The sequence below is a fragment of the Leptopilina boulardi genome, unplaced genomic scaffold (assembly GCF_019393585.1).
Source record: "Leptopilina boulardi isolate dan_hultmark-lab unplaced genomic scaffold, ZJU_Lbou_2.1 LbouV2_322, whole genome shotgun sequence".
Taxonomy (NCBI): domain Eukaryota; kingdom Metazoa; phylum Arthropoda; class Insecta; order Hymenoptera; family Figitidae; genus Leptopilina; species Leptopilina boulardi.
The window spans coordinates 1,455,286-1,480,530 of NW_026137888.1; the positions used below are offsets into that span (position 1 = coordinate 1,455,286).

At 31.0% G+C, this 25,245-nt stretch overlaps 1 protein-coding gene across 12 annotated transcripts in view; it reads left to right on the forward strand.

Annotated features, from left to right (window-relative positions):
• Positions 1-22,380, forward strand: part of LOC127284285 (GATA zinc finger domain-containing protein 8-like) — a 40,368-nt gene extending 17,988 nt beyond the window's left edge. For 3 of the 12 annotated variants that reach the window (XM_051309661.1, XM_051309672.1, XM_051309667.1), the window contains 14 exons: positions 2,440-2,532; positions 2,621-2,725; positions 3,428-3,544; positions 8,424-8,540; positions 8,734-8,850; positions 9,046-9,162; positions 9,357-9,473; positions 10,782-10,901; positions 12,203-12,322; positions 13,550-13,702; positions 20,269-20,354; positions 20,554-20,779; positions 20,898-21,017; positions 22,215-22,380. In XM_051309661.1, the coding sequence (XP_051165618.1) occupies positions 2,440-2,532; positions 2,621-2,725; positions 3,428-3,544; positions 8,424-8,540; positions 8,734-8,850; positions 9,046-9,162; positions 9,357-9,473; positions 10,782-10,901; positions 12,203-12,322; positions 13,550-13,702; positions 20,269-20,354; positions 20,554-20,779; positions 20,898-21,017; positions 22,215-22,258 (1,652 nt within the window). In that variant the 3' untranslated portion in view covers positions 22,259-22,380. The remainder of the gene's footprint in view (positions 1-2,439; positions 2,533-2,620; positions 2,726-3,427; positions 3,545-8,423; positions 8,541-8,733; positions 8,851-9,045; positions 9,163-9,356; positions 9,474-10,781; positions 10,902-12,202; positions 12,323-13,549; positions 13,703-20,268; positions 20,355-20,553; positions 20,780-20,897; positions 21,018-22,214) is intronic. The other 9 variants (XM_051309666.1, XM_051309664.1, XM_051309665.1 and 6 more) reach the window with 9 other exon arrangements.
• The last annotated feature ends 2,865 nt before the right edge of the window (positions 22,381-25,245 follow it).

A 25,245-nucleotide genomic window follows, 5' to 3' on the forward strand; every position in this document is an offset into this window, starting at 1 on the left:
TATCGTTATTATTCGTTGATTATAATCAATGAATAATAATGATACTTTGTACAAATTTGTAATTATTTTAATCTATACTCCACAATTATAATTATTATTGTGGAGTATAGATTAAAATAATTGATTTTGGAAATCCAAAGTAAATTTTTAACGTTTTTATTTTTAATTATGTATATCTTCTTAAGGAATGGTTTTTGGAAAAGCTCATATATGAAATTTTCAGCTTTAAACATTTGTTTTTAAGAAACATTACCAGGCAACCCCGGGTCGGGGTTACTAGGTGCACTATGCTCAACTCCAAATAAACTGGAATACAAAAAAAGTACAAAATGTATTTTAACTTTAGTTTTTAAAATTAAAGCTAACCCTCGTCTTCCCTACGACCTCAGGAAGTAATGTAAAAGAATTTTATGTGCTCAACAGGTGCTGCGCTTTCCTATACAGCGCTAATTTTCTACATGACCCATTTGGTTATCCTCTATGTTTTCATATTTTGCTTTTTGAGGTCGTATATGACAATGTTTTACGATTTTGTATATGTTAATTCAATTTTTTGTGCAAAACTTAAAGTCAACAAATTTGGAATTCTGGGTGATCTTTTCGATTTTAGAATGTTTGAATTGCTAAAATAATCTTTTAAAAATAAATTATAAGTTCTGACCGCCATTTTTACTGCCTTTTTCAGTCGAACACAATTAAATCTGATTTGAAGAATACGAATGGACAATTTTTAAAATTTTCCGCCAATTACTAAAGTATAAAATTCCATAAAATAATTTTTTTTAAATTTGTCCAATATAATCAATCCGCTATTCCGAAATTAGAAAATCTAATTTCTGATTTGAAATTAACGCACGAAAAGAAGAGATAAAGTGCTACTAAAACGTGTTAAGTCAGTAATTTTCATGATGACCGACATCTGACGCCATCTATTAATTTAATAACATATTCTATTCGTTGATTCAGCCCAACTCTCTTTAGTCAATCTGACTATTGTTTAATAAGTCCTACTGTTATAGTCTGTCGAAAATCGACTGTTTAGAAGCTATAATTATTAGTACTTTTTCGTAACCATACACTGTAAATCTGAATCAGTAAAATCTTACTGACAAAATAACGAGAGTAGTCCATCAATTTATTCAGAAACTATTTTTATTGGAAATCAATCATGTTTCATTGAATGATCTGTTATCTGCATTTAACTGATTCATTTAGTTACATTAAATGACTGACAATTTCAATGACTGAATATTCGATGAATATTTACTGAAAGTCAGTCATATTTCACTGATCAAAGTAAAGAAAAATCGACCACTAATAATCAACGATTTTCACTGACAATCAATAAAATATGACTGATTGAAATTTAGAGTGTAATTCTCACAAGAGTTGTGTTTTATATGCACTTCTTTCAGTGCGACCCGAAAATCCCTCATGTGTACCAAATTTAACAACAATTGGTTTGGCAGAAATTTTTTCTCTAAAGTGTCACGCGTCATCAATTTAATTTTTGCAACGTTATAATTTTGACACATATAGACGTTAATGACAATGTAGGGGTTAATAGTTCAAAAAATACGCATTACATAGCTAATGTCTTGAATTTGTGTGTATACTATTGAACGCAGGTGAATCTTCTTTGTAGAAGGTTCTTCTTCTTTAAAAGTCGATTACATCGAGAATCACTAAACAAGGTTTTCAATATACAATCGTAGTCAAATATGCATTAAATTTAAAATATCATAAATTATAATAAATTTAATCTACTAAAGGTTTTAATGATAGAATGTCTAAGCGCTTGGCCTTCCTGCTGGAAGGCCGACGCTCCGCACATTTTTCTATCCTGCCGGAAGGCCAGAGAAATGTTTTGCTGGAAAGCCAAACAGTTAACGACTTTCTCATGCATTGTGGGTTTGGCTTTACATACGCGGTGTAATATTTAAACTTAAAAAAAACATATAAGAAATAACTAATAATAAATTATATATAAAATATAATATAAAGAGTAATTCTTGTCTTGTAATCAACTGTAATAGACTTTTCGAAGACATGAACATCGACTTCAAAAGTTCAAAATTCTTTCAGCTGCCCAGCCCTGGAATTTAAATTTAGAGCCATGATTTTTAGTGCGTTGAAAAGTTTGTTTAATACCCTTTCCAACCATGTATAATTTTTTCTGTTTATCTCAATTCATATTAGTTGTATAACGTCATGAAATAGAGACTTCCGGAAGGCTAAGTTGGCCTGCCGGTAGGCCCCTTGACGTTCGATCATTAAAAATTACCTATTTGTATTTTTAATATTGTTAAAGTAAATTTTATGTTCGGTGAAATTTTAATAAAATTGGAAGTTATCATTTATTGACTCTGGGAGATTATTAACTTCCTATTTTATTATTTTTAATTTTCTAATAATTAATAAATAATAATTTTAATACAGAATTGGTAACTGATGAAATGCTTAATGCTATAGAGAAATCTGGGAATTCCAAATTGAAGAACCTTGCACAACTAGTAGATTATTCTGATTCTGGTATTAGTTTATTTTTCTATATTTATATTTTTTTATGAACATTGTCTATTATTCATCAGGATTACTCTTACTTCATATTCCATTGTAGATCTCTCAATACAGGATAGTTCTCCTCAAAAGCAAAGGAAAAGAAAAAATTTTAATTTCCAAGCAAGTCGTAATTATACAAAATCAAATGACTCAAGGGAATCTGGTATTTTAATTGCTTACTTTTTTCTTGATATAAAAGTTTAATGAACTTCATTTAACATGACTATTATGATATATGTTCATATTATATCAATCGATAATAATACCTTTAAAATAAAATTTATTAAATTTTCCAAGAATATTTAAAATTAAATTGATAATTCTTTTTATCATTAAACATCATTATTTAATATTTCATTTTATTTTACTTGAAAATGTTAATTAAAAAAGTTCTTGGCAGTATTGTTTGGTTAAGCTTTTAAAGTATTTTTACTTCATTAAGTTAATTTTTAGATGATACTTAACTTTAACCGTAACAAACATTTAATTCAATTAATTAGAATCTTGAGATGTAAATGTCTAAAGTTTTTTAATATTCCTAAATGTTACCTTAATCAACTTTAGTAATTTTAAATTTATTACATCTGAATGTTCAGAAATAATTTTTAAAAAAGATAAATTGAAAATATTAATTACTCTGTTAAGTCATAAATTAAATAAAGTTTAAATGCTCTTATTTTATAAAAATACCATTATCAGCTTTACTAGTTACTTACATCATAAATGTAAGATGTTAATTTTTAAAAGAAAATATTGCACAATTTAATAATTCTGATAATAAATTATTAATTTTTCACATCCACTAATCATTTATGAAAATGTAATGGCTTTAATAAAGATGGAATTAATTATTGTTCACTTTTAGATTTTTCGATAAATGATAGTCCTCCGCCAAAACATATGATGGAAAAACATTCACACTCTGCAAGTCATAATTATCGAAAGACTTTTAGTCCAGCTCCTAAAGCTTCAAACGAATGTGGTACGGTTTTAATTATTTTTTTCTCAAAATTAAAATTCAAAAAACTATTTAAAATCAGCATTGATTAATATTCATATTGTGATATCCGATAAAAATATAAAATTAAAAAATCAAACGAACTTACCTGTGTGAAGCTCGATTTTAAAGGCGCTTGTATACTTCCCCCGTTCTGAATATGTTTCCGTCGTGAAACAGTTTTCTAAGCTAGAAATGAGTTTTCTAATTCAGAAACCAAGTAAAAAAATTGTTTCTGTGGCAAATGTTTGCAGAAAGGGTAATGCAGCGCGTGCGCGATGAGCCTGTTGCATTAGAATTTCTTCAAACATTTGCCACAGAAACAATTTTCTAATTTGATTCTTAAGTTAGAAAATTCAGAACGGGGAGGTATACAAGCGCCTTAATTATATGTAGAGTCTCGTTCGAGAAATAGATAACTTGTAGTACCGCTATTTCACACATGATGTCGCCACGATTCTCAGATTTTAACTCTACAGGTTTTCGTCTCTGCATATACTATCACAAGCTCGTTTAAAGTCACTTCCTTAATTTTTATGGGCCGGTTCTTTGTAGGGTGGGATAAGATCTCTCGAACGAGACTCTACATATAATTAAGATCGAATTTCACACATAAGTTCGTTTGATCTTTTAATTATATTCCAAGTGTTATATATCGCAATTATTTTCCAAGTCTCATTCGAAAGATAAATAACTTGTAGGGGTTTAGAGCATAGTGAGAAACTCGTATATATTTGGGTAATTACAAAAGTTTATAAACAAACACTTTTCATAAGTATTAACATAATAATAATAAGAATGCTAAATGAACACAAAACTGATATTAATAATATTATCGACAAAAAAACTTATTACGATAAGATTGCTTTAGCGAATTGACTTCGATCCTTCGTGATCGGCCTGTTATAGAATTTGGCAAAAGAATGGGCTTCTTTTGACCAACCTGCTGTGCTTTTAATTATATCTAAATTCACGCTATTCTTAAACGCAGCTGAAGTTGATGCACGGTGTGTGCTTTGAGCCCTGAATTTATTGCTTACACGACTATCAGACAATACCACTTTGATGCATCTAGCGATTGTCTGCGTGGTTGCAGCTACAAACGATTTTCTCGTTGTAATAAAGAGACTTTGAAAATTTTCTCGCAATGATTTCGTACGAATAATATGCTTCTTTAAGGTAGAGGCAAGACATAATTCAGGTTTTTCTTTGAATTTCGGTACCAATTACAAAGGTTGCTGAGCACCTGGTTTGGATGTTTTTATCAGCTCGTCAATTTTTATACGAATTCCTTCTCCATCTTTTGTAATATTAATCATCTTAGTCGACGCTGAAGTTTGAATTCGATGCGCTGTTCCCAAAGCTAAAAGTACTACTAATCTGCAGGCTAACTGCTTAAGATTTAAAGGAATCTACTGGAAACTATGATGCTAAATAATTTAACGTTGATTATACGTCCCAAATTTCATCGTAACGTGATTTCGGTGGCCTTGATCAATTATTTAAGGTTCCATATGAAGCACCAGCGTTATATCTGTCAGTTAGATTTTGAAGGACATTATTTTCTTCAATTTGAAAAATATCAATATCTTGCGAGATACAAAATTCCTGCCACTGCTTTATTGCGCTATTATATTGTTGGACTGTCGCGTTTGATAATGAGGCTATCATCAATTCAATAGATGCCTCTGGTACTCCTCCTTTCAAGAAGGGCTCCCTGATAATCGTCCTACCAGAAGTTAATAGAGAAATAACTAGTGGATACCACGATTGTCACACTAACGAGGTACTATGACAATCATTGCATTTAGATCACGATGCCACACGCAATACTTTGATACTTTCGCATTGATTATAGAGGCGAATCAATTACCATCTCAGGTAAACCAATTTTTTACCACTTTACGGAATGCCTAGTCAGGTAACTTCTATTCAGTATCAATATTTTTTATGCGTGATCCATTGTCAGCTTCGACGTTGCCTTTTGATGCGCAGATCCAAATTTGTCTCTCTTCACAACATAACCAAATGTTTCTTGTTATCTCGTTGAGATGACGAAATTGAATACCCCCCATGCGATTGACGTAGGACACCGTTGTGGTGTAATCAATCCCCAACAATATTTGACAATTAGACAAGTGACTTGCAAATCTCTTCAATCCTAAATAACACGGTAGTAATTCCAGGTAATTGATATGATTTTCTTTTCTGAATTCGACCAGAAACCCGATGTTAATTTCGTCCCACAAAATGCTCCCCATTCAGTGGTTGAAGCGACAGAAAAAGTTTCCAACTGGTAGTGAGGATTTTTATAGGCGTACTGGCGCGAGTTTTTTGACCACCAATCAAACTCTATCTGAAGAAATGATTTTAATAGCATTTGAGCATCATAATTACCCTTGCTTTTACATAAAGTTAAGTACCTCTCTTGTTCCAATAACTTTAAATGAAGCCAGCCATAATTGACTGATGGACAATAGGCTTCAATGTGCCCAACGAAGGAAGCGAATTCTGTTATTTGACATTTATTTTTAACTTGAATTCTTTTTAAACTTTTTTGCATACCTGTTATTTTTTCTTCTGGTAATTCCAAAGTCATATTTTCAGAACTTAAAATGAATCCCAGAAATTTACATTTTTTGCTGGGAATTTACTTTTTTGTATTAATGAATCCCAATGATTCTAGTAGTTTTTGTTTTTTGTTAATTTTCTAAACATTGATTGTAATTTTTTCCAAAGCATAACCAGTCGTCTGAATAAACTACTGATAGAAAACCATCTACTCTCAGCACATTAGTAACAGACTTTAAAATCTTTGTGAATATGTAAGGTGCAGTACATAAGCCAAAAGGAAGACATACTAATTCAAATAAGGCGGCTTCCATAAATGTCACGAGTTTTTCGGGAATTTTTGACCTACCCTCCACCTTGTCACATTTATCACATACATTAGCGCCATTTTTTCTATATGTTGTCACAAATTTCTAGACCCCACCCTCTCCCTTGAAGTGTGACATCATTTATGGAAGCCGCCTAATACACCATAGAATGAAAATCTAAGATATTTTCTACTGCCTTTTTGTATTGAAATTAATAAATATGCATCTTGCAAATCTAAATTAGTCACAAACATTTTATTAGATAATAATTTTATCGCAGTTTGTATGTCTTCCGTTTTGAAATAATCATCATTAATGAATTTATTTAAATGTTTTAAATTAAATATAAATCTCTTAAACCCATTTGGTTTGGAAACAAGCAAATAAGTAGATAAAAACATGAAGTCTTCTCTTGACGATATCTAGAATACTGTGTTCTCTGATGATAATGTTTCCCTTTGTATCCCGTTTTGGACTGACTCTGGGTTTTGCAAGACGGGACTTTCCAGTTTCCCGAGGACTGGGATGATTTAGCTGGAACTTTGTTTACTGCCTGTACCTTAGTGTTTGTCCAACCTTTTCCATGGACTGTGCCGATTGCAGTTTAATAGATAATTATTCACCGAACAAAAATTCGCCAGGCGTTGTTTTTGTCAGAAGTTCCTTCACTTTTTTGTCCAAACTTGGGTGAATAAATACCTTACGCGTTTTGCTCATCTGGAAATGAGCATCTGACAACAATTTACCAGCATCAGACAAAATTTTATCATTGGACCACGATTCTTAGAATCATCCTTATTCGTTAAATTGATCAATGACGATTCTACCTCTAATTTCACAGTAGGTACCTCTAGGTGACAATTACCCTTTCTTGGGTATAATTTTAGCAGTTCTTGTTTATCTTCTTTTTTATACCATGTTGAATTCAATCTTTTCACCGATCAGCAAGTTCTGAACGTAAATTAATTTTTCTTGAATCATCATTTATAAGTTTATCACGAAGTATTTGAAGTGTTTCTTTAACAAAAGGTTCCTGTATGATATAATCATCTTTAAGTATTGAGGTATTCGATTTTTCTTGAATCACATTGTCGACTTCTCCAGAATCGATCTCCTGTTTGTCAGAATCATTTTCCTGTTTGTTAGAATCGATCACCTGTTTGTCAGAATCTACATGTCGTGGTGAAGATGACGCTAAAAATTGTGTAAAAATATATGAACTTAGTAGAAACTCAAGTTCAATATACGTGACTTATTCTACATCAAACGTGTAGTTTCGCCATTTTATGCCCGGCATGTCTCTCTCCAGATGAGAGAGCTCTCCATCAATAATCTCTTATCGTGAACCACTTGAAACTCACTGAGTAACATACCTGAGTGATCTAAATGATCGCCGCTTAATGATTCCTCATCATATGCAGAGAATCTTTGCCTCCTGTTATAATATAGGCTCTCGTGATAATTATCACATGGCCGGTGTCGTTTATCTTCACGAGACCTGCTTCGTTCCCGGTGTCTTTTTCCTCAAATTATCTTAATTCGACGGTACAATTCGTTAATAGCTGGTGATCTGGATCTTCGACGTCCTTTACGACTTTATCCTATAATTAAAATTTATAAATTTGTGATATTTTAAACTAACAATACTGAGATGTGGGACCTAGTGCACGAAAAACCTTATGAAGGGTAACAAGTATTGGAACTTGGGATAGTATATGTAGAGACGACAAACTTTAGAGATTAAATCTGAAGATCACGGCGACATCGTGTGTGGAATAGCGGTACTACAAGTTATCTATCTCTCGAATGAGACTTGGACTATAATAAAATTTTAAAATATATTATGATTAATTTGTCACTTAGTGAAAAAAAATTAAACGATGTTCAATGAATAATAAAATTTGCTAATTTCTTCAAGAACGTTTAAAGTAAAGGTGACAATTTTTTATATGTATAAATTAATGTTCATTAATGTTCACTTTTAGATTCTTGGGAAAATGATAGTCCTCCGCCAAAGCATATGATTGAAAAACATTCACACTCTGCAAGTCATAATTATCAAAATACTTTAAGTCCAGCTCCTAAAGCTTCAAGCGTATCTGGTACGATTTTAATTGTTTTTTTTCTCAAAATTGGAATTCAAAAAACTATTTAAAATTAGCGCTGATTAATATCTATATTATTATATCCGATAATAATACAAAATAAAATTTGCTAATTTCTTCAAGAACGTTTAAAGTAAAGATGACAATTTTTTATATGTATAAATTAATGTTCATTAATGTTCACTTTTAGATTCTTGGGAAAATGATAGTCCTCCGCCAAAGCATATGATTGAAAAACATTCACACTCTGCAAGTCATAATTATCAAAATACTTTAAGTCCAGCTCCTAAAGCTTCAAGCGTATCTGGTACGATTTTAATTGTTTTTTTTTTCTCAAAATTGGAATTCAAAAAACTATTTAAAATTAGCGCTGATTAATATCTATATTATTATATCCGATAATAATACAAAATAAAATTTGTTAATTTTTTCAATTACGTTTAAAGTAAAGATGACAATTTTTTATATGTATAAATTAATGTTCATTAATGTTCACTTTTAGATTCTTTGGAAAATGACAGTCCTCCGCCAAAACATATGATGGGAAAAATTTCACACTCTGCAAGTCATAATTATCGAAATACTTTAAGTCCAGCTCCTAAAGCTTCAAGCGTATCTGGTACGATTTTAATTGTTTTTTTTTCTCAAAATTGGAATTCAAAAAAATATTTAAAATTAGCACTGATTAATATCTATGTTATTATATCCGATAATAATACAAAATAAAATTTGTTAATTATTTCAATTACGTTTAAAGTAAAGATGACAATTTTTTATATGTATAAATTAATGTTCATTAATGTTCACTTTTAGATTCTTTGGAAAATGACAGTCCTCCGCCAAAACATATGATGGGAAAAATTTCACACTCTGCAAGTCATAATTATCGAAATACTTTAAGTCCAGCTCCTAAAGCTTCAAGCGTATCTGGTACGATTTTAATTGTTTTTTTTTCTCAAAATTGGAATTCAAAAAAATATTTAAAATTAGCACTGATTAATATCTATGTTATTATATCCGATAATAATACAAAATAAAATTTGTTAATTATTTCAATTACGTTTAAAGTAAAGATGACAATTTTTTACATATATACATATAAAAAATTGTCACCTTTACTTTATGACTTCTTAAAAAAATAAATTAACCCTTAAAGCGCACCGTGGGTGTTTGGTATCCAAATTTACCTTTTGCTTACCACAATCTTCTACTGTATCGAGCAGTCTGCTACTTTTTTTTTCTTAAAAGTGTAGTATCTCAGAAGAATATAGTTAAAGTTATACTTAGAAGTATATAAAATTGTGATAGTTATACATTTTTTAGTAGAAAATCTCATTTGTCATGGTTTTTTTGGAATACATTTTTTTTAAATTATAAAGATTAAATAAATGACAATAAAACCTATTTTTATTAAAAATAAATGTAATAAAATACTGTTGGTAGTTTTGTTTAATGACGAAATCTAATTCTAGACACAAAACCCATTTTAAAATTTCAGGATGTCAAACACACACCTGTGCGGTTTATTTAATTTTTTCGACGTTTCGCTTTAAGTGTTAAATTTATTTTCTAATAAAATAGAAAATTTATAGGTATATGAATTTTTGACTAACATCATCTAATATTTAAATTTATTTTGTTTGAAAATGTAAATAAAAAATTTACGAACGACATATTTTGGTCAAACATTGAAAAAGTTTTTCAATTTTAAAATTCTTTTTTTTTTTTCTGAATTTTATACTTTGATAAACTTAAAATACAATAATTCTAGATTTATTAGATATGATTTTATAACAATAATGTTAAAAAAGGGTAAATTGAAAATCTTAATTACTCTGTTAAGTCATATATTAAATAGAATTGAAATGTTCGTATTTAATAATAATACCATTCTCAGCTTTACTAGTTACTTACACCATTAATGTAAGATGTTAATTTTTAAATGAAAATATTGCTTTTATCGACATTTTATTTGCGAAATATTCAAACATTACTTTTATAAAATAATAAAAATAAATAAAATTAAAATGCAGACAAGGAAATTATTCAAACGCTTCTGGATATAAAAAAAGTCTGATATTGAGGTATTAAAAACATAGAAATCAAATTGTAAATCACAATTTAATAATTCTAATTATGATAATATAGATAATTTATTGTTCATATTCTTTGATCATTCATTTTTATGAAAAATTAATGGCTTTAATAAAGATAGACTTCATTGATGTTCACTTTTAGATTCTTTGGAAAGTGATAGTCCTCCGCCAAAGCATATGAAGAGAAAACTTCCACACTCTGCAAATCATAATTCTTATCAAAAGACTTTAAGTCCAGCTCCGAAAGCTTCAAGCGAATCTGGTACGATTTTAATTTTTTTTTCTCAAAATTAATATTCAAAAAAATATTTAAAACTAGCGCTGATAAATATCTATATTATTATATTCTATAATATTGTAAAATAAAATGTGTTAATTTTTTTAAGAACGTTTAAAGTAAAGGTGACAATATTTTATAAGCATATATCGCTGAGAGTTAGTATAGGATATGTACCTCAAGCGAGAGGCAGATACCGTACCTTGATTCCGTACAAAGACCATACTAAAATCGAGCAGCAGCAGCGACATAGAGGTACGGCATCTGTTTCCACCTTTACGAGTTTTTGAGAAAATTAATAACATTTGTTTTATAATAAAATTAAAAAAATTATATATAAATTTTCAATTAACGTCATCTAACATATAATCTTATTTTATTTTATAATGTAAAGAAAAAGTATATAAACCACATTTTTTTGGTCAAAAGTTGATGATGCATACTTTTTGTAATTTTTTTAAAAATATTTCTGAATGTAACCTTGATAAGCATAAAATTCAATAATTTTAGATTTATTAGATATTAATACTTTGAAATAATTTTAGAAAAAGTTGAATTGAAAGTCGTAATTATTTTGTTATGTTATATGATAAATACTATTTAAATGTTCTTTTTTATTAAAAATACCATTTATGAGTTTTCTTGGGCTCACTGATTACAATCTCAATGTTACTTTTTCAAAATTTAATATTGCGTATCCAATATGGCAGAAGAGTTTAAAAAATTGATCCGATTCGCTTGTAACTCGTTTCTCGAAGATTTTTGGGGTCGCTGAATACTAAAAAACCCCCACGAGTAAGGAATTTCAAGTAAATTTAAATAAATATTTTGTCTTTTACTACGTTTTTGATAATTTGTCTCACCGTGTCACAGGAATAAAATCTGCTTGGTGCGCACGCGTTAGAAAGCTGTTCTCCATAATTTTAAGCTTCATTACATGGTTTTTTGCTTTCGGAGATTAAAGTTAAATGTTTCAGCTGTCATATAATCCATATTTGAGCTGTTTATCACGTCGCGTTTATTTTCCATACTGCTATCAAAAGTGCCAAAAATGCGATTTTTTGACACTTTGACACCGTTTTTCCCAAAATTGAGACGTAATGGGAAAAATTTACTTACAGATCCGTAACAAATGGCAAAAGTCCTATAAAAAATGCCCACCGTTTACTCTTGTAGCAAAACTTTGTCAACCAGTGTAATAGATTATTAATTTTTCACATCCATTAATCATTTATGAAAATTTAATGGTTTTAATAAAGATGGAAATCATTATTGTTCACTTTTAGATTTTTCGATGAATGATAGTCGTCAACCAAAGCAAATGAAGAGAAAACATTCACTCTCTCAAGCACGCAAGAATTATCGAAATAATTCAAAACCATCTCGAAAAGCTTCAAGTGAATCTGGTATGATTTTAATTGTTTTCTTTTTTCGCAAAATTAATGTTAAAAAAGATTGATTTAACATTAGCACTGTTTAATATTTATATTGTGATATCCGATAATAATAATATTATAAAATATATTTTGTTAATTTTTTTAAGAAACTCAAAGTAAAAGAGATAATTTGTTATAATATGCACTGTAAACCAGTACCATCTAGGATTTAAATATAATTTTCTTGAATATTTAATTAAAACTCTTACCGAATTTTTTTGGTCAAACTTTAAATGTTTCTTCAATTTATAAAATTTTTGTTTAGATATTTTTAAAATTGAAACCTAGTAAACATAGAATTTAATAATTTAGATTTAATTAGAAGTAAATGTTTGGAAATAATTTTAAAAAAGTTGAATTAGAAAATTTAATTGTTTTGTTAAATTACTATGTTTTAAACACAATTTAAATGTTCTTCACAATAAAACGTTTTACTTAAATTCAGTCAATATTCTGTGCGTAATTTAAGGTATAATTACCGTATTCACACCGCATGCTAAACCACTTAAATTACTTTACTATGTAAAAACGAAACATAAGTTAAGTATGAAAAGATGCCTTTAATAACTTATGCCAACTGTTGTTAAAATCAATGCGCGCGCAATATGTCTTATTCACTCGTTTTCTGTATGATTTTAGTGAGGTTATATTCTCTGAATATGCTTGTTTTATAATATTATTTATAACAAAGCGAGGGAATCAGCCAATGGAAATAACGATAATAAATTCTGCGAATATAACCTCACTAAAACCACGCGTAAAATGAGTGAACGAGATGTTGCGCGCGCATTGATTTTAACAGCAGTTAGCAGCAGTTATTAAAGGCATCTTTTCATACTGTTTCGCTTTTACATAGTAAAGTAATTTAAGTAATACTTAAGCATGCAGTGTAAATACGGTAACTGTGAGTATGTTCACGGTAAATAAAGTCACAACGTAGAAACCTTAAATGTCGTACAGTGAAACAGCTAAAAGTAAGTATTAAGTAGAAGATTGAACTTATTTGAAGCTTCTAAATAATATAAGGCTATACTGAAAAAAGTTCATTTACATTTTAAGAAAAATGTTTTACTATGTTGTTATTAAAAATAATCCATTAATTTTACTGATCATTTACATTAAAAAATACCATGTTATCTTTTTGAAACAAATATTAAATATTAATTGAATAATAAATGAATATTAAATGCGATACAGAGATTGAAGTTGATAGTATGTCTTCTGTTGCTGAGAAGCCCGGTACTTCCAAATCATCTCAGTTAAAAAAGAAAAAGAGGCACACAAATTCGCAATCTAGTCTTACGTTTCGCAAAGCTTCAAAACGATATAAAATGGATTCAGAACACTCTGGTATGATTATTTTTTTTTATTTGGAAATAAGTTTAAATATGCTCAATCAAGACTAGCACTACCTTTATGTTTTTATGACCTCAAAAGTGCAAAGATCGAATTTTTAAAAAATGATGTGTGTGTGTATGTGTGTGGCGAACATTTTACCATTATTATATCCAAAGTTATTTACATTTAAAAATTTTAAAAACACAATAAGTTTTTTGCTCATAACTTTTGAAAAAGGTTTGACACGCACAGATAATTTTGTTACAGGTTGTAGAACGTTTCAAGACGCATCTTTTAAACTATTAGCGAACATTTGACTCTTATTCTATCCAGAATCATTAACATTTTAAAAATTAAAATTTTTTAAAAACCTGAATTTCTTACTATAATTGGTGAAACATCTTTCTGTGGCTTTCAAAGTATAATAATCAACTTAGAGCATTTAAGATCGAATCCATTGACCTAATTTTGAGCCTTATACATCCTGAAATTAATAAGTTATCAAAATTTTAAAAATTTAAAACTTTGGAAAAATACCATTTTTGAGTTTTATTTTTTAAAAGAGAAAAAACAAAAAAATGAGCACAAAAAATTCATCATTAAACTTGGCAGCTGCTTTTTTAAATTATTTTACAAAAATTATCAGCATAAAATTCCTCAGAACGTTAATTGGTCAAAGTTTTTTATTTTCATCTGTTTCAAAAATTTTTTTTTTGAAAAATAAAATGTAAAATGAGCTTCTAATCTAATCTACTTTATACAGAAAAAACCTGAGCTCATTTTTGTTGCAACTCATAATGAGTCAATGCTAAACGACATAGACGGTGGCGCCACAAACCCGACTCATTTTTGTTGCACATCAAAATGAGCCACCTACGCGACTAATTTTGAGTTCAGTTATTTTCTGTGTAAGTAAGTTTAAGTTGAGATTCCCTATTTCAAGACTAGGTCTTTAAGTAGAAACCTATCCCTCTAATTACTTCAAAACATACGAATCCACTCGTAAACCTGTCCTCCAGAATTCTAGAGAAAAAAATTCACTTTGGTTGCAATGTCATTCTGGTTCAACAAATACTTGACCTCAACATTGATAGCTACATAACTATATTTTACACTTAGGGAACGTTCACATATGACGTCACGCTAATTTTCAGCTTTTTTGACCCCTACCCCCCCTTTGTCACGCTCTGTCACGATTTGACAAGATCCCCTTGATAATGTTCTTTAAACACCCCCCCTTTTTTAAATCTTAAAAATTTTCTAAGGTATTAAAATTGTTTTTAAAGAAATAATAAATGTTAAGATTACTTAAATGTAATAAAAAGGGTTTCTGATAAAAATAATTTATTTTTTCTTGCAATTATATACTTATAAATATTTTATGCTTAAACAGAGTTATTAAACTTAAAGTTTAATAACTCATTTTTCCAACAATGAAAATTAATTTCATTATTAAAAGTAATACTTGATTTTTAATTATTAATAATCACAACAGTTCATTTTTAATCTTTTCTCAGCAATTTTTTAAAACTAGCAGCTGATTATTGCAGCTTTTTTTTATTTTTTTTTATTTTTACAATGTCTTAAATTATTAAACTTTACCGTAAGTTTATAATTTTTTTCTTTAAACAACGCTTTAAATTATTCGATTCGCGGGAAAAGGTATCAAATTCAAAATTCTACTATAAAAGTAGTAAACATACTTCGTGACATCACGAAAGAAATTAACCCTCCCGTACGCCATGTCACGTTTTGTCACGTTTGACCAAGACCCCCCCCTACTCCCTAATGCGTGACGTCATATGTGAACGTTCCCTTAGATACACCTGTCTACATATTTTGTCTTGATAGTTGAGAAAGCTATGCCTCATGATCAAATAAACCACAGTTCTGACTGACATGATTGAGTGTTAAAAATTCTCACAAAGGTTCTGTTGAGTTTTAATTCCTGCAGAGCCTTAGTCTGTATTTTCATCCTGATTCTAACCTACACTCTCTTTTACTTCTTCTCTGACTTTAAAATTCTATGATTCTCTTAATCACCCTCGCCTATTGCCCTTTCTATACTAGAGTTATCATGGTACCGGGTCTTCTCTGGGACCCAATTTAATCCAAGACATCTGCTTTCATTTCCCCTGATTTCTGAATGTCATGGTACCTATAGATCAGTGAGAGTTCATTTCTTGAACCAAACTCGTTCAGTGCCCTACGTCATGTAACTTTCAACGTACTAAAAAATTCGACAACTTTTAATTGAATTGACGAATTTTCTGGTATATTTAAAAAAAGACAAACCACGCAAACTTTGACTTAAAGTTGCCAATGACCCTACCTAAACGCCACTGCGCTTGCGCTACGGCAAGTCTCTTATAGGTCGAAAAAAGCGCGCTTATATAAAATGCTTAATAATAAGAAAACGTTAATAAAGCAATATAAAAATATTTTCACTATTGAATTTATTTTTTTTTGGTAATTATATTGCTTCTTAATTAAAAAAATATTAATTTACTTTATGTACTTATGTGTGTAAAAATATAATAAAATTACAATAATTATTATTATTACTATTTTTACACACTTAAGTACATTAAGTAAATTAATATTTTTTTTATTAAGAAGCAATATAATTAACAAAAAAAATAAATTCAATAGTGAAAATATTTTTATATTGCTTTATTAAGGTTTTCTTATTATTAAGCATTTTAAATAAGCGCGCTTTTTTCAACCTATAAGAGAGTTGTCGTAGCGCAAGCGCAGTAGCTTTTAGGTAGGGTCATTAGAAACTCTGCTCTGACCTTTTCTCATATAATTTCTTTCTTTATCTCATAATTCTTCCATGACATTTCTTATGATTCTTCTTTGCAAAATTGCATAATGTTCTTACTCAATGGTATTGTCACTTTAATGCTGCTAGATTTTTGGTATATACACTTCCGGCCAGATATGCTTACTCATTTTTGTCGTTTTCTTATTCACATTACCATGGAAACAGATAATAAAGAAAAGGACAGAAATGTGTAGGCATATATGGCCACGACTATCTGAATCTATGCCGGTTAAAATAAATACGATTCCTCTGTCTAACACCGCCGTTATGTTGGCATGATTCTCATAGCATTCGTGATTTCTCCAAAAACTATTGCCTGGAATTATGGATGGTCCGATGCTACTCAGGAACTATGGCGTCTGACGGTGTCAGACTGATCGCAGCAAGGAGGAGAGGAGGCTTGGAGTTTGCAAGGAAGTTTCATGATCTTCTTTTAGTGATGGTATAGATTTGGTAAAGATGGAATTCATGACGACGTTGAACACGTGCAGGATGTGCCACGTCAGATATTGTCGATGTTGCGGCGTCAAAGCGTTGAGAGTAAAAATGGGCTGTGTAGCTGTTTCGCACCCGAAACTCGAAGCAAAAAATTGTTCTGTTTAGATTCGTGTTACTCTTCCTATTGTCTGTAATTGGGCAAATTTTTTTTATTGGCACTATCTGGTTACTAATTCGCCACATAACTTCCGAGCCAGAAGAACATATTTGGTTTCAGCCTTCGTGAGGATACTATTGACTTTCTACAAACTTAAAAGCTAGTACAAAATTTGTATTGACATTCAAAATTTTTCTGTGCCGGTTATTTGAAATTCAAAATGGCAAACACATTATGAATAACAAATAATTACGCTAAAAGATTTAATCTCATAAAATTTGAATCATGGAATGTTTGTGAGGTTGCTGATCAAGTTGTTGAATCCGTTGTTAGTTCAAAAATTAAAAATTTTTTTAAAAATTTATTTACTCTCTCTGCATACGCAGGGTTCGAGACTTCTAAATACATAAATCCTTAACCTAATCGCAAAACTTAATCTAACTTAAATCTATAAGATCTATATCCGTCAATGTGCCAGGGCTTCCGTTTCTAGTTTCAATTGCCCTTTTTGGCTTCGCCCCCCAAAGAAAACATAAACAAAACGCCCACCCCTTAATTAACAACCCCTCATTCTTTCTTTTCTCATTCTCTCTAAACCTTTCATCCACTTTTCACCCTGTCCATTCTCTTCTAAAATCCAGCATACTCTTTCCCCCACTCTTTTTCCCTCATCCATTCCTCCCACACATCTATCCAACACATGCGCCCAGCTCTCTCTTTCATACCCACATATTCTACATTATTTATCAAACTCATCCATCCAATACTTACATTCTTTCATACCTTCACCCATTCTGAACCTGCACACCCTATTCTATTCTTCATATTTCTTTTTCTTCTCTAGATACCCCGGTAACCCTTCCCCTCTCACCATCCTGTACCATCTATTGTATCGCGATCCAACTATCCTTTCCCACCTTTGCTGCTTATCCTTCCTACTCCAACCATCCTTTACATCTCCTTCCACTTCACTCCATCTTCTTCCTTCCTCCATAGCCCCTCTTCTCCCTCTCTCCCATCCCGATACATCCTTCCTTCCTCTCCTTACTCCTTCTTTCACCAAAGCCCAACACGCCTGTGCCACCCTACTCCCCTTCCCCTGCTTTAGCTTTTCCTCTAACCCCATCGCTCTTCTTCTCTGCCTTATGACCAGCTTTTTCCTACCCAATTCCTCCCTTAGCATATACCCTGGACACTCTCTCTCCATCCCCATATCTCGACCCCATAACTTATAACCGACCATACCACCACATCAAACAACCAAATTCTCTTTCTCCAATCATACTTAAATCTTCTTTCCCTAATCCCCCATACTTGCTTCATCACTCTCCCCCCTTTCTCAATCCTCTTACTCACATTCAAATCCTGACTCCCATTCCATTTAAACCAATATCCCAGATGACAAAATTCACTCACTTCCTCCATGCTTTTCCCATTCATACTCCATACTTCCTTATCCCTCCCTCTTTTCTTTCTAAATCTCATGACTTTCGTTTTTTCCACATTTACCCATAAATCTCTTTCTCTCACATACAACTCAAACTCTCTCATCAACAATCTCAAACCACTCTCCTCCTCAGCCATTAATACCACATCATCTGCATACGCCAGGGTATACACTCTTCCCTTCCCTAAAATAACTCCCCCCTTCCCTCTCCTTCTCATCCTCTCCTCCAAGTCGGCCATCAACAAGTTGAATAAAACAGGGCTCAATGGACACCCCTTCCTCAACCCCCTCCCCAACCAAAAATCCTTCCCTAATTCCTCCCCTATTTTCACCCTTTCTCTTGTCTCCTCGTAGCACTCCTTCACTCTTTCAATTAAACCCTGCTCAAGCCCCAATTTTTGTTGTCCACTGTACCCATGCCCTTCCTGAATCTGGTCTGGTTGTGAGGAATACATCCCAAATCTTCCACCCTGTCCTCCAATCTCTTCCTGAGAATCTCAGCGTAAACTTTGTATCCCACCGGCATCAGCGTTACACTTCTACAATCCTCCACCTTCCTCCCACTACCCTTCTTTACTATTGGCACTATCCAGCCAGTCTTCCACTCTTCCGGCCAACCTTCACCTTCCCATACCTTGTTTATTATTTGCCACAATTCCTCCCTTACAGCCTCCCCTCCATTTTTTAAACTTTCTCCTCCTGTTGCCTTGTTCTTCTTTAATCTCCCTATTGCTGCATCCACCTCGTCCCTACTTATTCCACCCATCTCCATCTCCCTACCCCTTCTTCTCCCTTCTCCTCTTATTCTATTATCCATTCCCCCATTTAATCCCTTGAAATACTCCGTCCAATCCTCCATCTTGATCTCCCTGTTCACCCCCTTTCCCTTACCTCTTTCCCTATTAATCACCTCCCATTCTCTACCTTCTTCTATCGCCTTCTCTACCTCTTCCAAGAATCTCTCTTTTCCTTCCTCTCTTTTCCTTTTCACCAGCTTCTCATGCCTCTTATGCTTCCAGTTGTACTCTCCATCTTCCCTCTTCTCCATTCCCTATATATTCCCTCATCTCCTCTCTGCTTCTTTCACACTCCTCATCCCACCACCCTTTTCTTTCATTTTTAACTCCCACTCCCTTCATCTCTTCTCTAACTCCTTCTATTACCGCCTTCAGCCTTTTTAATCTCTCATCCACTCCCCCTTCTCCTTCCAGCTCTACGCCTTTAATATGCATCCTTCTCTCAAATTCTAACAACTTCTCTACACTACACCAATTGAGGCTCACGATAAAATAACGCGCCCGACGCTCGGACGGCCGCTCTAATTGTAGTCGGGTAGGAGTAAGCGGCCCAGAGGCGCTTACTGCTACCGGACTACCATTAGAGTAACCGTCTGAGCGTTGGGCACTCTACTTTATCGGGAGCCTCAATTCCAAAAAGCAGAGTTAAACATTTAAAAATCACTAGCCATATGTTTTGAGATTGCTTATATATTATTACTGACTAAAATTGTTTTTTTTTAAATATATTAAATCATTTTATCTAAAATATTTCCTCCTTTGAACATCCTCTCATAAAATTTAATTATAATGTTATGCATTTAAAAATGCCATTTTTGAAATTTTAATAACCCTGCTTTAATTGTAAGCGTTAAATTTATGACTAGAAAACTTAATATGAAATCACCCATATTAATAATGGTAATTTTTTAGGTGGTTCCGATAATGACGTTAATGAACAAAATGATGAACTAGAAAAGTTTGCTATTGTTTCAATAAGAACTGAAAATAATAGGAAGGTAAACATAAACTTTTCGTTCACGTACTTCTATTGATATTTTGAAAAAAATAAATAATTTATTTAGAATAATTATAAAATTTAAATAGTTATAATATTATGAAATGGTTCATATGTTCTAAATGAGCAAATATTGCTGTTAGCAAGAAATTATTGAAACACTAATTATAAAGTAACATTTACTTATCTTACTATCGTAGGTTGAAAAGATTCATTTGGGACACGATGTTTTTATCAAACATGAATCTTGGAAATTAATACAAAAAGAAAAAAAAGATTCACTTTATGTGAAAAACTTAGCGACTTGCATATGGACTCGTCAGAAACTGGCTAATAGGTGTGTGGAGTACTCAGAAGATCTTATATCAATTCCAAATAGGTCGCCAAGAAAATTACTGACACCTAAAAAGATGAAAGTAGTTGAAGGTAAGGTTATTGTCATTTTATTATATTGAAGTTTGAAATAAAATTATCTCGAATTGAAGTCTGATTACCAATTATCTTGTATAAAGTACTGTTATATTTATACTGCTATTCCTTGCAGGATGCTTTAAAAAGTATATAAATAAGAAGAATGAAGCTAAAAGGTTGAGCAAAATGAATTATTATGTGAGTCAGCAGATTGGTTATCTCAGAAGAACCCTGTATCCCGAAACGATCAGAAGTAAACATTAAAATTCTTTAATAAATACGTATATGTAATATTACATATATTTTAATTACGCAGGTCAACAAAATTACAAATTTTTCTTGGTACAGCAAATTCCAAAGTTTATTCTAGTATATTTTTTAATATTAATAACGAATCCGTAAGTGCAAAGTTAACATCAGAAAAAAGGGGGTTAAATAGCCTACAAATTGCCTTTTTAGCAAGCTTTGAATACATATAACTATAGAACAAAAGATCACCAACCTTCTACTTGTTTTTTAAGCCCAAGTAAAGCTTAATCTTTTCATTATATTCTTGCACCTTCACTTCAAGTACTGTAAGGGATTTGCGGATAATTAAAACAAATAAAAGAACATTTAATACATATATTTAAATAACCAGAGTTAATATACAAATTTACACGTTTCGCACGCAGAAGGGCAAGGAGAGACTGACTCATCGCATTTTCCCCAACCACAAGTATTTCCCCGCTTTAGGTATTTCCCCGCTTAGAAGTACTTTCCTGCTTGGACCGAGCTACCGAAGTAAATCGTCGTACATGTGACCACTCCTTACAGTACAGTCAAATCTGGATAAGTGGGAATCCTCCTTAAGTGAGACTGTTTTGTAGTCCCTGCACAAGTAGCGCAAAATAATGTAAAAAACCTCTATAAATGGGAGCTGTTACCTCTATAAGTGGAACTGATTTTTAAAAATATTTCCTCTATAAGTGGAAGTCCACCTCTATAAGAGGTATGCTCCCTCTGTAAATGAGACTTTTTCTAACTTTACCTTTATAAGAGGATTTTTATTGAAATTTTAATTACGAATAAACCTCTTTAAATGGAACTTGTTTTAAAAAAACCTGAAGAAATATAAAACTGGGTAAGCTAGACCCGGGTGTCGGGCGAACAGTTAACTACAAGATATTATAACCTTTTATTTTATCGCTAGAGGATTAGCAAAGTTTACCAAAATAAAGTGTTCAAAAACGCGAATTTTAGAAACTTTAACCCATTTTTTCTCAAAACCTAAAACTGATGATAATTTTTCACTTACGGATTCGTAATCAACATGAAAAAAATCATGAAAAAATCTATCGAAAACAGCCTTGACATTTGTTATTCCAAAATCAGTGTTATCAAGTGTTAAATATTCCAACTAATTAACTAATAATATTTTAATAGAAAAAGAATAATTTTTTATTTTCAGGAAAGAAAATACCAGAAGCCTCTTTCTGTAGCAGTGTGGCCTAGCGCTTCGAATTATTATTATTATTAATATTAAAATTATAATTAATTTTGATTAATTATATTTATTATTTATTTTTTTTTGATTATTAATTATATTATTAATTATATTATATATATTATTAATTATATCCCCATTTATTAAATTCAAATAAATTCATTTACTTTTTGCCAATTCATGACTATTGTTGTATAAAAACCTCAAGACGTCTATCAAATCTGTTGAAAAAAATCTATTTTTTTCAAATCTAAACTTACATTTAATATGTGATTAAAACCGTAAGATAAGAAGAATTTAATACAGTCGACTCTCGATAATTCGAAATTGAAACGCCTGTACTGTGAGTTCGAATTATCGAGAATTTCGAATTATCGAAATTCGAATTAAACATCGTAAAACTATAGAAAGCTGCAAGTATTTCGAATTGTCGAATGCTTATTCCTTTATTTTAAAGCTGAGCAATAGTAGCATAGACATAAAAATAATAATAAAAACAATATTAAAACAGTATTATTAAACATTAAAATAACTTATTATTTTCGTCTAATTTTTTTTTGTTTAATTTCCATATTTAAAGTAAATTCTTCTAATGTTTGTAAAGCGAATAAAACAGAGTCTGCTACAATCTCCTGACCTTCAACAAATAGTTTCAATTTTTCAACATAATTTGATGCTTGTGATACTGCAGGGATTTCTTTTTTTTCTATTTCACCTGCTTCTTGTTCTTCATCTGATGACTCATCTTTCCGAATTTTCTTATTCCAAACTTCAGCAACAATCTCATTGTCAGTCATACTTCCGAATGTGGATAAACTTTCATCAACACTCAAATATTCGTCGTATTTAATTTTTTTCGTTATTTCTGTCCAAAAAGTGTCAATAGATGTATCGTTTAACAAAAAATTTATTTCAGGCTCCACGTATGGAAAGAATCCAGCCTTAGCAAAGCAATTATTTATTGTTGTTGATTATACTTTCTGCTAAGCAGTTTTCAGTAATCTACTAGCGACTAGGTAATCTATCTTAAAATTTTTATTAGAGTTCATCGATGCTAAAAGATTCATAACAATCTGTTTTCTATAAAAATGTTTTAAATTAAATAATGTAAACAAAAACATGGTATTGATACGTAACAGGCGAAGGAAAGAATTTCGAATTATGGAAAAGCGATTCATGAAGATTTCGAATTATCAAGCGGTTTTAACATTGCCTGCCATATACATGCGCCTGCTTGAAAAGCTCCAAAATTTCGAATTATCGAAAGATGCAAATTTACTGTTTCGAATTAACGAGAGTTTTTTACATTGGTTAAGATACAAATGGCAAACGCCTGTCCAATAACTTCGAATTAACGAAAATTTCGAATTATTGAACTTCGAATTATCGAGAGTCGACTGTACTTCTAAAATTATTCTTCTGGGAAAAATCAAGAAAAAAACAAATTTACGTCTTCTAGGAATATTATATAGGTGAGATGGTGTTGAATCTCGATCATTGGTATTGTACGACTAAAAAATATTACATTTTCTATGAATCCCTTCAATGAGAACATCCTCCATAAAAGCAAAAATGTTGCGTCCACTTTTCTGTCCTGACCTAATAGCAGCATTTAAAAAAGTAACTTTATTTTATCAATACACAGAAAAAATTGGAACTCATTTTGAGCTTGCTGGATTCATTTTTATTGCAACTCAAAATGAGCCAATACTAAACGACGTAGACGGTGGAGCCACCAAATTGGTCCATTCTTGTTGCGAATCAAAATGAACAGATTCTGTCGGCATATTTTAATTAAAGGGTTTTTCTGTGTAGTTATTCTAGGGTTTTAAGACCTGTTGAAACTAAAAATTTTGTTAAAGTTTAAAAATTCCAAAATTTTGACCAAAAATTTAAACTTAAATCTGGGCAAAAATATTTGCTCATAGGTTTTTAGGATAGCTGAAATCAAATCTTGAATCAAAATTTAAAACTGAAAAATTACGTGTTCATTTAAAGAATCTTTTTAGGGTGTTCTCAGAGCAGTTAAATTAAAATTTTTGTTTTCTTCAACTGCTTCATTAAAAATGGTTATTCATCAAAATTATAAGAGAAAGAACAAATGTTCTGATTGCACGCAAAAATCTAAAATGAGAAAAAAATGATTACTTTTAAGTTTCTTATAGAATAACACTCAAAAAAGCGAAAAAGAAAAAATAATCGCGAAGTTACAAGCCCAAGCACGTAAGAAACTAGACATAAGAAACAAAAATTCTCGAAAAAATGAATTCAAAAAGTGAAACAAAATTACACACGTGAAAATAAATTAAAAACTAAATTTCAAGTCTAAAATCGTTGCGAAATTACGGCGATGATAAAAAGAAATATTTTAAAGACTAAAATTCTTTAAAAAAGATACACTGAACACGAAATGCAAACAATTTTTCAAGTTTAAAATCTTTGCGGAATTAAACGCCTGAAATAAAAAATGGAAAAAAATTCAAATTTGAAATCCTCGCGGAATCACGCGCGGAAAACTAATAATGAAAAGAAAACCTTAAAAGTTTAAAATGCTGTTAAAAAAATTCACACAGAAAATGAAAAAGTAATTTTTTCAATTCTAAAATTCCTCGTGAAAGAAAGAAAAAAAAGAAAACGTGAAGAAGGAGGAATGAAAAAATTCGAAATTTTAGACTTATAAAAAGGATAAAAATATTTGATTGGGCCTAAAATCCTTGAAAAATTACATGCTAAATGCTTACAATGCAAAAAATTTTTATTTTTAGAATTTTCGAAAAAATGAGCACGAAAAACGAAAATTAAAAGAATGTTGAAGTCTAAAATTCCGTACGAAATTATACGCGTTAAATAAAAAAATAAAAAAAATTTGAAGTAAAAAAATCCTCGAGGAATTACATGCATATTACTCGCGTAAAAGCCCAAAACTAGTCGTGTATTTACATGCGGAATCCTCGCAAATTTCCTCGCGGAAATCTGCGTGTATTTTTTTGATAGG